At 40.6% G+C, this 15,470-nt stretch overlaps 1 protein-coding gene across 3 annotated transcripts in view; it reads left to right on the plus strand.

Annotated features, from left to right (window-relative positions):
* Window positions 1–15,470, plus strand: part of kank4 (KN motif and ankyrin repeat domains 4) — a 56,880-nt gene that overhangs the window by 29,823 nt on the left and 11,587 nt on the right. For all 3 annotated transcript variants that reach the window (XM_025064344.1, XM_025064342.1, XM_025064347.1), the window contains exons 2-3: window positions 12,974–13,047; window positions 13,601–15,470. In XM_025064344.1, the coding sequence (XP_024920112.1) occupies window positions 13,029–13,047; window positions 13,601–15,470 (1,889 nt within the window). In that variant the 5' untranslated portion in view covers window positions 12,974–13,028. The remainder of the gene's footprint in view (window positions 1–12,973; window positions 13,048–13,600) is intronic.

Below are 15,470 nucleotides of genomic sequence, written 5' to 3' on the forward strand. Positions count from 1 at the left end.
AAGAGACATAAAATCCAAATCCACACCAAAGCCAGTGCACCCAGCTGCAGTGTTGTTGCAGTAATAGAAAATACCTATTTATTTTTAAAATAAATGGCAGTAATTTCAAATTTAGCTTGAATTATTATTTTTTTGTTTAAATAACTGGATACTGGATTATTCTGGCAGAATCTGGATTTAAAAAAATATATGTAAATATTGACCTTAAACCTGTTTAATTTCAATTTGACTAATCAAATATCCACCAGTTGCCAAATTGACCCAATTTGTCAGTAGCTGCTGCTACTCTCTATTAGAAATGTAGCAACGGTTGCTAATCCCAAAATTATGAGGCATTTCTTGCATAGTAAGGCTGCAGGGGAATGTACAAAGACAACAAAGAGAGAAAGAACTATTGAAATAGTTATAGTTATTATACTATTATTAAATAGTATGGTTTTTCTAAATCAAAACCATAATCACAACAAATAATGTGTAGTTAACTTGTAAAACTACTTTATTATGCATTGTGTACAAATAATTCAGAGTGCTTTTACTCCTTAATGAAGAATTTTCTTTTTTTTTTTTAAATGACAAACAGTCACAAATTGAACTGAATTGAAACAAAGTTTCCGTGGACAACAAATGCATTAAAGCACAAAACATTAGCGTACGCCTGTATCTACTCCTTCTGTTTCACGGCTGTTCATTTGAGATACAATTCAGCCGAACCATCAAGGACAACTATTCCCTCAGCGTTTGCTTCGTCTCTTCTTCCTGCACATTTAAATGGTGATTACACCTACATATGGAGGAGAGGAAATGAGATAAGAGTGAAAGAAAGGTGGGCTCTGTTCTCATTGTTCTAGAGTGGAATGCAAAGGGTGAAAAAAAGAGATTTTTTTGTGTGCACTCAATATCTTCAGTGAGAGCAAGAAAAGGCTCCTGTACTTCACCATGGACAGTAAACGGACTCAAATGTGTTCTATCTATTTATGCACGTTTTTATTCGTAGTTTTGTGCTCCTATCCTTCAGTGGATGTTCCTTTTATGTAGACGTACACACATTTTTGGAGGGTGAGCCCCCCAGTTGAGGTCATGCCTGCCTGAGAGGTGAGATGTGGACGGCAATGACTTCAGTAGGCATTGGTTTCAGTGTATAAACAGTCTTTTCCCATCCTGCAGGCCTTATCAGCAACTGGCCTTCCTCAGGATGTTAGTGTACACACTCACACGCATGCTCACATATGCACACACACACATAATACGTCTCACAAAGGAAACCTCTGCTCATTTCCCCTCCAAACTGTCAGAGTAAAAGGTCCCGGTTTTTACATGACATTGAGATATTTACTATCACCAGGACTTTAAGGGGTTAATTTTGATTGATTAATAACTGACCAAATAAGATTTTAAAAAATAAGGCATTATTTGCACCTTTCTAAGTTCTTTTATTTCTGGCATGATGGTAACACTTCAGCCAGATATGTGGCGCTAATGAATGTACTTCAAGCTAATGATATCAGCATTTATGTTGAAAAACAAGACAGTTAAAAAAGAAACGAATGAACTGCCAACAAAAGAAGAATAAAGTCAAGAGGTTTCTGTACAAAGTGGAAATTATAAACATACAAAAATAAAATCCATGACCCAGTGTTATTACACTGGCATCACCATGAAATTAAAAAGACACATGAATTCATGAAGTCTGTGATTGGGTTTGGTCTGTTTGACACATGTTTCAAAAAAATGTGTTTTAGTTTTTTTTGTTTTTTGTTTTTTTCAACCGTGACCTCTGCCAGTTAAAAACAGTTATTGGATTTTCCCATTTGCACCCACGCAGACATACTATTCACACTTACTGCTGACGGCGCTCAGCTAATTGTGCAGTGTGAAGGAGGTGGCGTATATTTAGCACTGCAAGAGAAATATTGTGGCACAAAAACTACAGTTTGAAACATTTGGATTCTGATTTATTTACAGATAAATAATTATTGATATGAAGCGTGTCTTTGAGGGAGAACAAAGTCCAAGTCCATTTTAGCTTTTTTTTTTTTTTTCAAGGACACAGTTGTGAAAAAATCCCAGGACCAAGCTGTTGTTCTCACATGTAAGCTGTGAAGAACAGAAGGTGAAATTTTCTTTTGATCCTTTTCATAATGAGAAACATTCAAACGCATATTTCAAGAATGTGTCAGCTCGGCTACACTGAGTATTTCAACTACTACAACTACTACTCCTTTAACAACTTTTTCTCCCCCGTTGCAAGTCATTTTGACATTTTGTTTGTATTCTTTTTGTACGGGAACAAGGAAAACAGATGCCGTGTCACTCAGAATCAGAAAAGGACAACGTGGGAATGACTCTGTGCAGATTCTGTGGTTCTGAGACAGGATCTGATTTGTTCTGACAAAAGAAGATTCATGTGATCGTCAAAAGTGGGAGCTTAACCCCGGAGGCTGCATTACATCCTTTTATAATCCATTGCTTCACATCAAAGTATGTGAGCTGCTTTTCTCCACCGTGTTAGTTACTGGAGGAGAAAAGACGACTTAGACTCTAAAAAAACTGAAACACTATCTGAGTTTTAATCTCACTTTACAAGACAAAGACATCTGTCTTGTAAAAACTCTTGACAGAAGAAGAAGAAGAAAAATAATTCTCTTCTACCAGGATTGAAATTCCGCATGTGCCTTGTAAATTGTCACTCAAGCATCGGCACATCCTGGGTATTTCCTGCCTCACTTTTAATTTAGTTTCCAACAAAGTAAACAAACTGATTTATGGCACAATTAAAGGAGCAGTGACGCTATCAGCAGTGTGAGTGTCAGCTCACTTCTCCAACTTAACCATCCTTCCCCTTGTTTTTAATGTTGTAAACCCCAGAAACAGGATTTTTCTTTCCTCCAGTCGTAATTAAAATGAACCCTTCGGCTTCGACGAACATCCGCTCTGTCTGGTTTGATTTAGAGGCCTGGCATCACCGCAGCCATGCCGTATATATCTCTGAATGAATATTTTATTGCACCATATATCTGTGCACAGGCATGACATGCACAGCTGAAGTGTGGAGTCAGGGAGTCAGGTGCTAAGGTGAGGGTTTGCTTTGTGTTCCACACACAGTATGAGTGGAATCAGCAGCCGTGGTCTGAGAGATCGGGTCAGCAGTGCAGATAAGAGATAGGACCCATTAGTCCGGGCAGTTAGCCAGTTTAGGGCAGTTAATCATTTACCTCATTTACCCTTTGAAGCCAACTGGACCTGGCCAGGGTTTAGTCATCCATCTGCCCTGGAGTTGGACAAAACTTAAGGTTTTTTTTCTTTCTTCTTGCATCAAAGATGCCTCTACATCAGGGGGGTCTCTACCTCAAATAAGGTGAATGACTCCTAAAAGAAATGGGATTTTAATGTAATTTACATTTCTGGAATGAAATGACAGGGACACAGTGGAAGAAGTGGTCGGGGTCCTTACAGGAAGAAGGGCAACGCTTCAAAATGTGTGTTGAAACACATTTGAATCCGATCACTTCTTATCTTAAACTATACAACATCATGAGCCATGACCTGGGCTTATAACTGGACCAAACCTGAACCTGCAGCTGGAGGAGCTCAGACCCAGTCAGTGTTGTCCGCTGCTTCAGCCAAATCTGTACAAGCGGTGATGAGTAAATACTCTGATTTTATTTTTATCTCTTCTTTTCATTTCTCCTAATTACACTCATTCATCTTCGTTGGTTGTTGTTTGTTTTTCTCTGCTCACTGACAGAGCCACAGTGTCTTGTCCTCCTGTCCCTCAGCACCACCTGCCAACAGCCTCACTACACTCCCACCCTTCCTCCCTTATTGACTTGTTACTTCACCGCCGAGGTTTAAAATAACAGACAGGGTCAGTGACTCTCACAGACAGAAAGTGAGAGAAGCTGCATGAGCTCAGTTGTGTAGTGCAGTTAACTTATTTTTAAAAGAAAAATTTAAATTTGACTCATTAATGGCTCATTTTTTATCTGTTACAGTGTATTTTTAAAAGAAAAAAATAAATTTTACTAATTAATGGCTCATTTTTTATCTGTTACAGTTGATTTCTTTTTGTTACCTTAACTCTGCTCAGTTACACCTCACCTTCTTTTCTCACTCCCTCCTCCACAGTTGATATTTATACATACAGCAAAGAATGCAGGTCACATGTCCTCGCATGACAACGGTGACAGCGAGTGTACAAGTGTGTTGCACTGTGGTTGTGTACAGTCACCAACCACTACTGTGGAGTTTTTACCCTGTTATAAAAATAATTCACAGTTATTAAGAATGTGTACATTGGTATCACCAAATATCCTACAACCATATTACTATATTGAGTTTATAGTATGAGCAATGCTGTAAGATGATTGGCCAAAGGAATGGTCATGGTTGAATAAAAGGAAAACAAAAATCTGTCAACATTGGAAAGCATGGGTGAGCTCTGTAACAGTTAGGGACTACATTTCTGATATAGCTGACATAATAATAATAATAATAATAATAATAATAATAATAATAATAATAATAATAATAATAATAATAATATATATGCTAAATGTTGATTCACGGGATGTTTGTGTTTCAGACAAAAAGTCAGAATAAATGTAAATGTAGGCAGACAGGCAACTCACACTGCAGTAAAATCAAATGATCACTGAGCTTCCCACTGTGGCAATCAGCCACATGGGCGATGCATGTCCTCCCATGTGTCGGCATGTGTGTGTGTGTGTGTGTCAAGCACAAGCTGAAGTGAAGGACTGTCAGGAAGAACCATATGAATCAATAGAGTGTAAACGTATAACTGTTGATGATTGCTTCTCTGATTTATGCTGCTTGCTCTGCAGTTTAACTCTCTCTCTCTCTCTCTCTCTCTCTCACACACACACACACACACACACACATACACACACGTCATTACATTCTGCTGCTGTCAGAGAGGTTCGGTATCACCAGGAGGTGTTTGTGACTGTGGGAGAAAAAAAACGAAAACTGTGTGCCTGCATGTGTGTTGCGTGCTCACTCGACTGTGTTACAATTTCCTGACTGCAGTGTGTGTGTGTGTGTGTTTGTGTTTGTGTGTGTGCTCTTGTTTTGGCTGCCTAAGTAGAGAGTGGTAATTAATGAGGGAAGGGTTCCAGATTTATTTATAACTCGTGTTTCTGAGGTTGTATTAACAGCCAGTCACCGGGGTTTGAATATTTCATACGTGTTGGCTGTTGTCATGTGTACGTTCATTGCTAATTAATCCATCACAGAAAAAGACAGGGTCGTGCCATAACTGATCCCCTCTTCTCCAACCTCGCCTTGTCACACTTTTCTCCTTCCTTTATCATTTCACCAGCCTCCTTTTTAACACCCTTCAGCAGCTGCAGACTGTTGACACTGCACTAGTCAGATAGTCCACATGCTAATGAGCGGTTTGCAGTTACCCCACCACACTCATTAACTTCCATGAGCCGAAGCAGCTATAATGCTAACGTGGATGTGGCTAGAAGGGGTTGGCTGTGTAACTGCACTGAATAATGGATGGTTTGGCACTTCCTTTATCGTTAGTGAAAGCAGGCATCTGCTTCTCATGCAGAAATAAGTGTATGGCACGGGGAAAATAGAAGTTGCACGCTGAGTAAGCCCGGGTACAGAGCATAAGCCAGTGACTGATAAGGAGATAAGGAACAGTTTTGAGCTGGGCAGGGACACAGAGGTTATCTGTCCTTGGACAGAATAAAGAAACGGTAAGACAGAGGTGGTCGTTTTAAGGTCATGTTCACAGCATAGGCTGCATAGGTTTTAAAAATTTGAATTTCAGTTACTTAACATTTACACGCATGAACGTGTGTTGTGTTTCATGTGTGTGAATTTTAGTATTCTTCAGCACATAAATAATTGAAGTAATAAGAGAACGTTTGTGTCGTACAGTTTTTCTCTGGAAAACATCTGACTCAACAAGCCCATCATCTATTCGTCCGTCCATCCATCCATCCAGCATCCACCTTCCATAAGGTGAAAACAAAGCTGGCCTTCTAGATTTTCAGTGTTTTCCAACAACTGTTTTTCTTATACAAACTCACAAGCAAGAACTTGTGAAAAGGACTGAAAAGACCTCCATCTGTGCCCCTGCTCTTTTTTCTGTGTAAGAAAACCCCTCCATTGTTCTACTTCAGCCTAAAACATTCCCCCGCAGCCCACAGAAAGACAAAATAAAGCTTGAATTTAACTAAACTAAAACAATGATGACAGATTTTCTTTTGATGAGACTATGGATTTTTCCCTGATTACTGTCCATCGCTTCTATTTTCCTCATTTCTTCCACTGGTATTCTTTGAAGACACAAAAACACATGCTCATTATGGTCGCATCAAATATCAGGTTTCATTTAAAGATGACATTTCTGCACAGTACAGGCCGGAATTTTAATTTAGCACCTTCTCACAGAAAGAAAACCTCATCTAATCTTATTATGGGATCCAACCCAAACTTTGTCACTACAGTTTGTCGTATCATTTTTCCAGGGTTTAATGAAGCCCATGGACAGAAGTTGTTTTGGTTTTTTTCACTGTGTTGGAAAAATATGTTGTTTAGCTAAAGTTAACCATCTGGCTCCTGCCCAAAAACAGACACTGACAAACAGACTGGAAAGAATTACTGTAGATAATGAACGGACTGGAATCGTCATTAAAGTTAACAAGCTTCTCGCCCAGAGTAAAGCTACACTGAGGTACATGTGGGCAATATCATATGGGATTGGAGCGGGCTAGATGACACGGTGCGCAAATAGCTCCGAGAGAGCAGAAGGATTGATTTTCCTCCTGCAGAGCAGATGTGGACTTCCCGCAGAAATATCTGATAAATGTCTCCGAGCTCCATCTTCATGATGTGAGCCGATATACCATGTTTGATTTTATCTGGTTCAGCAATCAGAAACCTCTTGGTGTCTCGGTGATCCTGTCAGTGCTTTTTCTCGTCTTATTCAGTTCACTGCTCAAAAGCATCATTGTTTGTTCTGCATCATAAAACCCCCGTCATCCATATCTGCAACTATCTGGATTAAAGTAATTACACCATCATTCCTGCCCCTCTTGGAACAGTTTCTGTAATGAGGCATCTGCCAGCAAACTGGACGACAAACAGAAATCTGATTAAAAAATCTTCTGGAAAACTAACATGGTCGACGGTTACTGCTGTGGCATGATGCGTGTTGGACGGTGGATCATTTCAACCATCAGTCCACTTAAAGAAAATATGATTGATTTGAAAACTATTTGCTATAGATTTGCTCTTCAGAAGGACTTTCACTAAACTGTCGAAATTATTCACAAAAGTTGAGAAGGCCAGTTTTATGTTCTTTTAGACAGATAGATTGTATCGCCCCAAATTCGCAAACACATTTGTCTCAATGAACTTTAACGTTGGAAATCTAAAGTTTTTTTCACCTCAATCTTCACCAAATATGAACCTCTTTATTCTAGAAGGTCTCAGAAAGCCCTGTTCGGTGATTCTAGCAGCCACAGACTGTAGGTACTTCAAGTGTGAGTCTGTCCAAAAGATTTAAGCCTGCTTCATTAAAGCTCATAAATCCCTCTCAGAATATCTGAAGCTGTGGGTTTTCTGTGAGGAAGGAAACGAAGAGAGATAATGGAGGAGATAGTGACTCTGCTGCAGCTGCAGGGGGAAGAATTCATAATTGCTTTCAAAACGGTAGAATTTTTAACATCAGCAACTTTGGATTAGTCCACTTTCTTTAAGGCGAGGTTTTAAAAGCCCAATAAAGCCATGAAATAATCATTGAGAAGAAACTGTGTGCATAGCTCTGTTGTGTTGTATAGTAACTGCTCTGCTGAAAGACTGTGCTTTAGTCAGCATTTCTCCAACATATTCGGTGCTCTCCGTATCTATCTGTATCTGGATTTGTCCGCACACGTCTTCGTTCATGAATGCTTGTAGACCTGGCGTAGTCACATGCACGATGCTGTTATATTCTCAGGTCAGTACAAGAATAAATAAAGATAGCTGGTCCCATGTCAGGGCTGTGATAAGGACTGGGAATTCACATCATTTGTTGCTGTTTTTCTCCATTACTCTGCTGCTGCTGCCAACAGTTCCTCACAGGTTTTTCCTAATAGCTGAGGAATATTTACTGTAAGAGCTGCAGGTGCATGTAGTTGCCCCAGACTGCATATGTGCACTATAATACAGAGAATAAAGACATAACTGAAGAGGAGATAGTGGTTTGTCTGGCTGCCTCCCTCGTCTCTACCTTCTTCCTCACTTTCTCCTTTTCCATCCGCCCACCTCACAGCCTCCAGTCTTATTTCCTGTAGGCCTGTCTTCTGTCTGAGTCTGTTCTGTGTCAGTGAATTAGACTAATTTAATCTCCCCTCCAGTCGAGTCGCTCCAATGTAACAACCCCTGACATCCAATTAATTCCCCTTCCTCTTCTTGATAACAATGTCTCTACTTCCAAACTCTCCTCTGTGCATCCATGATTGTATATAAATCTGCCCCCCCCCAACTCAACAATTATCAATGGGGCTGAGGTTTCTATGCAGACGACACGCAGTATGAAAAACCCCCCAGCTGTCAGCGTGAGCTTATTTACTGCACTCTCATTACTCTTTTCCTGCAGGCTTCAACATTACCCATGTAGCCCCTCAGCAGCTGTCACATTTATTGGATTGGTGCTGAGAGATTGCTGTATGTCGTACTCGGTGGAGCTGTGTGCATGTGTTTCTCGCAGACTGTGTTTTCCGTTCAAACACAGCGACTCCTCCAGAGACACTAAAATTGCTACTGTAAACATTCAACCACATGCACGTAAACAAACGGAAATAAAGAGGCCAACTAAATTGCTGCTGACACACTGACAAACAAACTTGGACGCACATGCTGCACGTGTGGCTTCCCTTTAGTCTCATTTACCCTCGTGGCACGTACAATAACTCAATACAATAAATGCGGCCTGTTTGAGCTTTGAGCTGGTAGTCAGCGTAAAATGTGTGTGATCACAAAAACTATGTTACATTTAATCCCTGCCCTGCACAACAGTGAGTCACAATGTCGTAGTAACATAAAGGACCGGCTGCCCTCTCTGTGAATCTTTATGGACTGATATTATGACTAATAATTTATGGTAATCACCCACATTAGCCTGCAGTAGCTCATCAACTACAACACGATACCTCTGCTGCTCTGAGGCCTTAATTACACACAAAAGCATCAAGAGTGACTTTAATTAAAAGAAGAAACTTTACGCATACTCACAGCTGCACTGAAGGTCAGGTTGGCACTTATTCATTAATGAATGAGTGCCAACCTGCTCTTTGCTTCTTTCACTATGGCCCCGGGCTTTCACTTTTTTATCTGGAAATTGAATATTCTAAGCATTGCTTTAAATGTGTAAATCCAGCAGAAGGTAGGATGAGGCACAGCTTAGAACTCTGAACCTGTTCATCAGAAAAAGAAAATAGTAATGTAACGTTGTTTTCTCTGTGAATAACTCAAGTTAAGTGGGTTATATTTGTATAACCTCATTGGAAATAGTTAATGAAATATTAAAATACAGCATAGTGTGTTTGATCACACACTTTGCAAGTACTTGAGGAATGGTGGTGGGAAATATCTTCCTTGTGTTGACCTTTGACCCATCGGACTGGTGATCTTCTTAATATAAGGCCATAGCACTAACCACTATTTCACTGTGTAGCCTGAATTCCATTCCCCTTCCCTTCATGCACTTCTCATTAACTTTAGTGCTTAAGCAGAAAAAAAAAAAAAGATATTAGCTACAAAGAAAAAGGATTCAAAAGCCAGGAGGGAATTCTGTGCGTTTCAAGTGATTAGGTGACAAGTTTGATCTTCAAAGATTTATGAAGATGAAACTTGTCATATGTACATCCTTTTAACCTGACTGATGAAGAAGTGACAGGTTTACTGTGGTGTTTTCTTTTTTTTTTTTTTTTCTTTTTTTTTCCTTGTGCCTCTTCCTTATCTTTTATATCTCCATGCTAAAAGTGTGCATATCTTTTCATCTTTGTCGGCCTCCTAACACACGACCTCCTTCTTTTCTTTGTCCCTATCCCCCATTGTCTCCTATTCCTACTTCTGTTGCCCCATTTGGGTAATGATCTAATTAAGGAGGGTTTTGTTGCCTGCCCACTGTGTGTAATTGCCAGTGGGGTCTTGCTGTACTTCACTCAGCAATTAAGAGCAGCATTCCTCTGTTCCCAAACCAGCTAATTAAGCATCAAGAAGAGCGAGACGGTAGTAACCACAATCAAGCGTCAGGAAGACTCAGGAACTCACTTCATAGAGACGAAGATGGACTGGATTGGAAAAGGGTTGCCATAGTAGCAATAGGATGGTGTCAGATCTTGTGCAGTGGCTGTCAGCTTGTCTGATCTAAACCCATTTCCATGTTGGTGTGTGTGTGAGTGTGTGAGTGTGTGTGTGTGTGCAGAGGCACTAGAACTGTCACATCTCATTTAAAGTTTCAAGCATAAAGTTAACAGTTCAAATTAGAGTGATGGTAACCTGATCGTGTGCATGTGCTTGTCAAGAGTTACTCCATGCTCCAGCAGGGGGCACTACTATCACAGTTCAGTATTACAGGTTTGTAAACTCAGGCCCAACTAACCATTCAGCTAATTTATTACAGCCCCCTGCCTTAGTACTTTTTTATCTATTATTTCATTCATCTATTCATTATAGATGGTCAAGCCACCAGCCATTATACAGATGTATTAATAAAAATATGTAATAAAATAAAGTTGTCACCTTAATTTTCTTTTCAAATTTGGAGCAGGCCATTTTCATTCAATCTAGCTTCCAACTGCTGGCAAGGTATCAATAATGGAACTGCTTCAAAAGCAAAAGTGAGTAGTGCCAACAATACCCTATCAGCGCATTGTTGGCATTGAGATGACAGCCCATCAAACACCGTGCTGACCAAACACAAACACAAACACTGAAGGAAAGTAAAACACTCTCCTTTGCAGACTGCAAGCCACCATTTGAGGACCACTGAACTTGAATGTATGTGTGGAGAAAGGCAGCTGACAAATTAATTGGTTCAGTCCTCCTTAGTAACTCTTTCCAAGAAGCTACAGGCTGATGCTGCACCTGTTCACTTTTTTTTTTTTAAAGTCTGCTGTCTGATATAGAGTGTGAGTTCCAGGAAGATTTTTTTTTTTAAAGTGACAGTCCTATTTCACGTGTGCGTCCCCTATTTCATCTGTAACAGGACACAGACTGTGCCCCAGGTCACTTATTACTTTCATTATCAAAGTTCAGTTCCATGAAGACAGGACCCGGGCCAAATGGAGCCTATCATGGCTCTTGTTTAGGTCCCTGGGTGAACTGGCTGTCATTTTGATTGATTACTTCTCCCACTCATGCAATGCTTGCCTTGCAGTATGTCACCATTCAACACTACATTTACACATCTAACCCGAGGCTACAGTACACCACAGTGTATCAGATAAGTCCTGTGCTGTTCAAACACAAGCATGTTTGAATTTACTGCAGGACTGGGTCTGTCTAATTGCAGTGCAGCTCTGGTGCCTTCTGGAAATCCCCTGAAAGTGCCAGCACTTTGCAACGACTCTTAAATTATTCCAGCATCACACAGCTTGTTTCTCCAAATATCAAAGTAATTTCAAAAAAGAACTCGCCTCGCAACAGACAGTGTTTTTCAGTATTTATGAAAACTCAAACGGTATGAAAATAGAAAATTGAACTGACATAAGAAAATGGAACATAAACGGGAGCAAATGGCTGTTAAACATTCTATTATAGTTTCCTCTCTTTACAATTTAAAATATTATCCACTACAACATCTATTTGTACAAAGCATGGAAGCCTGTTGCTAAAGAACTCCCTCTATTGTAACTGCTCCAGTATGAACAGTATTGCAGCATATAGTGAAAATAATAAAAAAGCTTATTTGCACTGCCTGAAAGTGACTCACATTTTGATGTTTGAACTCTGCCACCTATTAAACCACAGCCTCGGGTGGTGCAAATTATGTCTCTGCTCTAGCCGAGACCAGGGACATGAATTTGCATTGAAATTTGTGGGATAATGTGTGACTCTATTGCTATAAATAACATTATTGTTGATATTTGGCAGTACAAGCGTGCGGCTGTTCATTAAATTTGGATTTAATCTGTGCTGCTCAATCAAAGCTGGGGGGAAATTGCCTGGATTTTGGGTATTAGTGTTGGGTGTTTTATCAGGAGGCTTTTCATAAAGCTGGTTACAGAACTGAATTGTTTCCCATTTTGTTTAAGTTTACACAGCAGTAAGCCTGTTGGGACAAATGGCTCTGGTTTCTTGGCCTCTTGTCCTGGAATAAATGATATAAAGTGGTTTCAAGTGGGATGTGTTCCCATCTGTGGGTCTGCCTGGGACCGTTTTAAATCAAATGGGTTCTAAAGGTCTGACTTAGCAAGGTAGTTTTAATTACCTTAATGGACACAGTCAGGAGATTAGAGGCAGGAAACTGGACTTACTGTCCAGCTGTAGTGTACTACACTTCTGAAAAGTTAGTACACAAGTTTGTGTAGAGTGTTTTTCCTTTATTTTTTCTTTAAGAGGTTAAGAAGATATACGACTTTCTGTGCCTCCCACTGAACAATTGTTGTTCTTAATTGTATTTGTTTTTCTAATGGAATTAAGTAAAGAAATGTTACAAGTTAAATAAAAGTGGAAATGTTTTGAATATTAGGAAACATGGTATCATGAGGGCATTCTCTGAAGGATTGTGTGAACATGAGGGCATTCTCTGAAGGATTGTGTTTCTGTATATTAATTGTTACGGGTTACCTAAACATTAAAGGGAATCTTTTACATGCTTTAAGCTAAATTCTACCTGAAACTTTAGTGATGGGATTGGTTTCACTCTCTTGGTTCCTCAATCTCTTTGGATGACATTAATGGCAGATTTTCACTTCCTCTATTTATGTTTTCTTTATTTGTCCAGGCTGCCTGCTTCCAAAGTGGCAAAAGCAAGTCGATGACTGAGACCTCTGCTTCGCATGATGGACAAAAAAAGTGGTAGGTTACACTTACTGTAGTATTGTGAATATAATTGTTTTCTACTTGTTTTTATATTATATCTTGTATCTTTTGTATTTTTCCGCATAGTTAATGTATGATTTTTGTTTTTACGACATGAGGGATTACATTATCAAATTATTTTCCCTGTATTCCTAAAAGCTGCTTAACGTTTTTCATTTGACTTCAGTTGATATCTGCCCCCGCCTGATACTATATTCATAGCTTTATTTTGAGTGAACAGCCTTTTGCATGATGATTAGTGTGTTTTGGCCTGATGACTGCATTTTAATTGCTTCCCAGTAAGTGATATGGTTTTACATAACAGAGCAGCAAGTGTGCAAAACAGTGCACCTGACGGCACAATTGGATGCAAATGAATAATAATGTGTAGTAATCCAATGTTGGTATGTGATTTACTTTACTATCTGCCTGGTTATTAAATCCATTTTGTTTCTTAAATGGAAAATGACATTCTAAGTGTTGCAAATCATTGTTAGCACAAGAAATTAAGCGTAAAGTGACAATGTGAGAATAATATTTTCTTTCCCAGGCAATGGCTTTCAGACTAAGGCAAGTGAGGGTGGCGGACAGAGGAAGCAGTTGCCCTACTCTGTGGAAACTCCCTATGGCTTTCACTTGGACCTGGACTTTCTCAAGTATGTTGATGATATTGAAAAAGGCAACACCATCAAAAGGGTTCACATTCAACGCAGGGTCAAAGGCCCGCCCAAATTTAGCACACTTCCCCGAAATTTCAGTCTGCCTGGTCATGGAGCCAAACCTGTGTCTAAAGAAAAGGAGAGCACATGGTCTGGAACATCGACATTGGGTCCTAAGCCTAAATCCCGGGTGACAGAAGTTCAACAAATCTTTGACTTCAGGACAAACGAGATGGGATCTTCCAGCCAGAGCAGCAAGGGGTCTACCAGTCCAGGAAGCAGTTATGTTCCCACAAAGCCCAGAGACGATATTAGCAAAGTAGTGCGTGCTGTTGAGGAGAAAGCCGTAGAACTACAAGGTCGGCCAAACCTGCTGAGAGCATCAAGCATGCCTGTCACTCTACAACAACGGAAGGGCTCGGATTCAAGTAGTCCAGACCGTACTGTTGGAACACCAGAGAACGGCTCCACAGAAAACATGTTCAGACCCTCGCCAGACATCACAGAGAGACGAACTGTTCCACAGGAGCGAACAGGGCTGCATCATCAGATCACAGTGGCTCTAAAGCGTGTCAGAGAGTTGGAAGAGCAGGTGAAAACCATTCCAGAACTAAAGGCGCAAATTTGTTCACTGAGGGAGGAAAGAGAACAGTTACTGCTGCAACTCAAAGCCAGAGCCCAAGAGCAGATTTCAGCGTCACGATCACAAACTACTCCTGCTTCAAGCGCTGCTGCTGAGTCACAGCCAGGACACAGACCTACAGGAGGGCTCAATTTAGTTCTGAATCAACCCACTGGTGGGGCGGAGTTGTCAAAAGCAGAGTCGCAGAGACTACTGCAACCATCAGAAAAATCAGACAAACCAAAAGAGGAGGACACAGTGCAAAGGCTGCCACATGACAAAGCAAGACAGGGATCCCCATCACCTAAGCCAGCTGTAAAACATACGGAGACTGTCAGTGTTAAAGACAGTGATGCAGAAAAATACAGAAAATCTGAAGACTTAGAGAGTCTGCAGATTCTTCAGGAGAAGCTAATGATACTGGAAGATAAGCTCACTCAGGCCAGCCACGAGCTGGAGAATACCAACAGCCTTCTAAAAGAACAAATTGAGGAGAACAAAGTAAAAGAGGAGAGAATACTGCAATTGAGCGAAGGCATGCATGTGGAGATTTGTAGCACAGAAGCAGTGAGCAGGTCAAGAAGAGAGAGTATCGACACTGGCACAGTGACAGAAAAAGTAAGTTTTGCCAACCAGGAAACTGAGACAGAACTGGTTGTCACCATAGACCAGGGGACAGATACAGATAAGATATCTGTTCCAGTATGTGTCTCCAAAGAAGGTGCTGCAAGTATGGATGGAGTATCTGAAATTAAAGTTGAAGTACCTGAACATGTCACCTTGTTAGAGGCAGAAGCCGCTGCGATGAGTCCACCAAGACCAAGAGCCAACAGTATGGAACGCGGCACGGTCACTGAGAGGGTTGCTACTCAGGACCAGATGACGGAGACTCATGTGGCCCCGAGGGTGAACCAAGTCACAGAGACTGAGGGAGAGACTGTGACAGACCATCCACACAGACGGAGGGCAAACAGTGTGGAACGAGGGACAGTGACAGAGAGGGTGGACACTGTGGACAGAGTGACAGAAACGGAGGCAGCGCAGAGGACTGACCAGCAGACGGAGACAGAGAGGTTACAGGACAACAATCCAACGAGAGAAGCAGAGACACAGAATGAAGTTGGAGAGAGTGTGAGCAG

This window comes from Cynoglossus semilaevis, chromosome 2 (assembly GCF_000523025.1).
Source record: "Cynoglossus semilaevis isolate Cse_v1.0 chromosome 2, Cse_v1.0, whole genome shotgun sequence".
NCBI lineage: Eukaryota > Metazoa > Chordata > Actinopteri > Pleuronectiformes > Cynoglossidae > Cynoglossus > Cynoglossus semilaevis.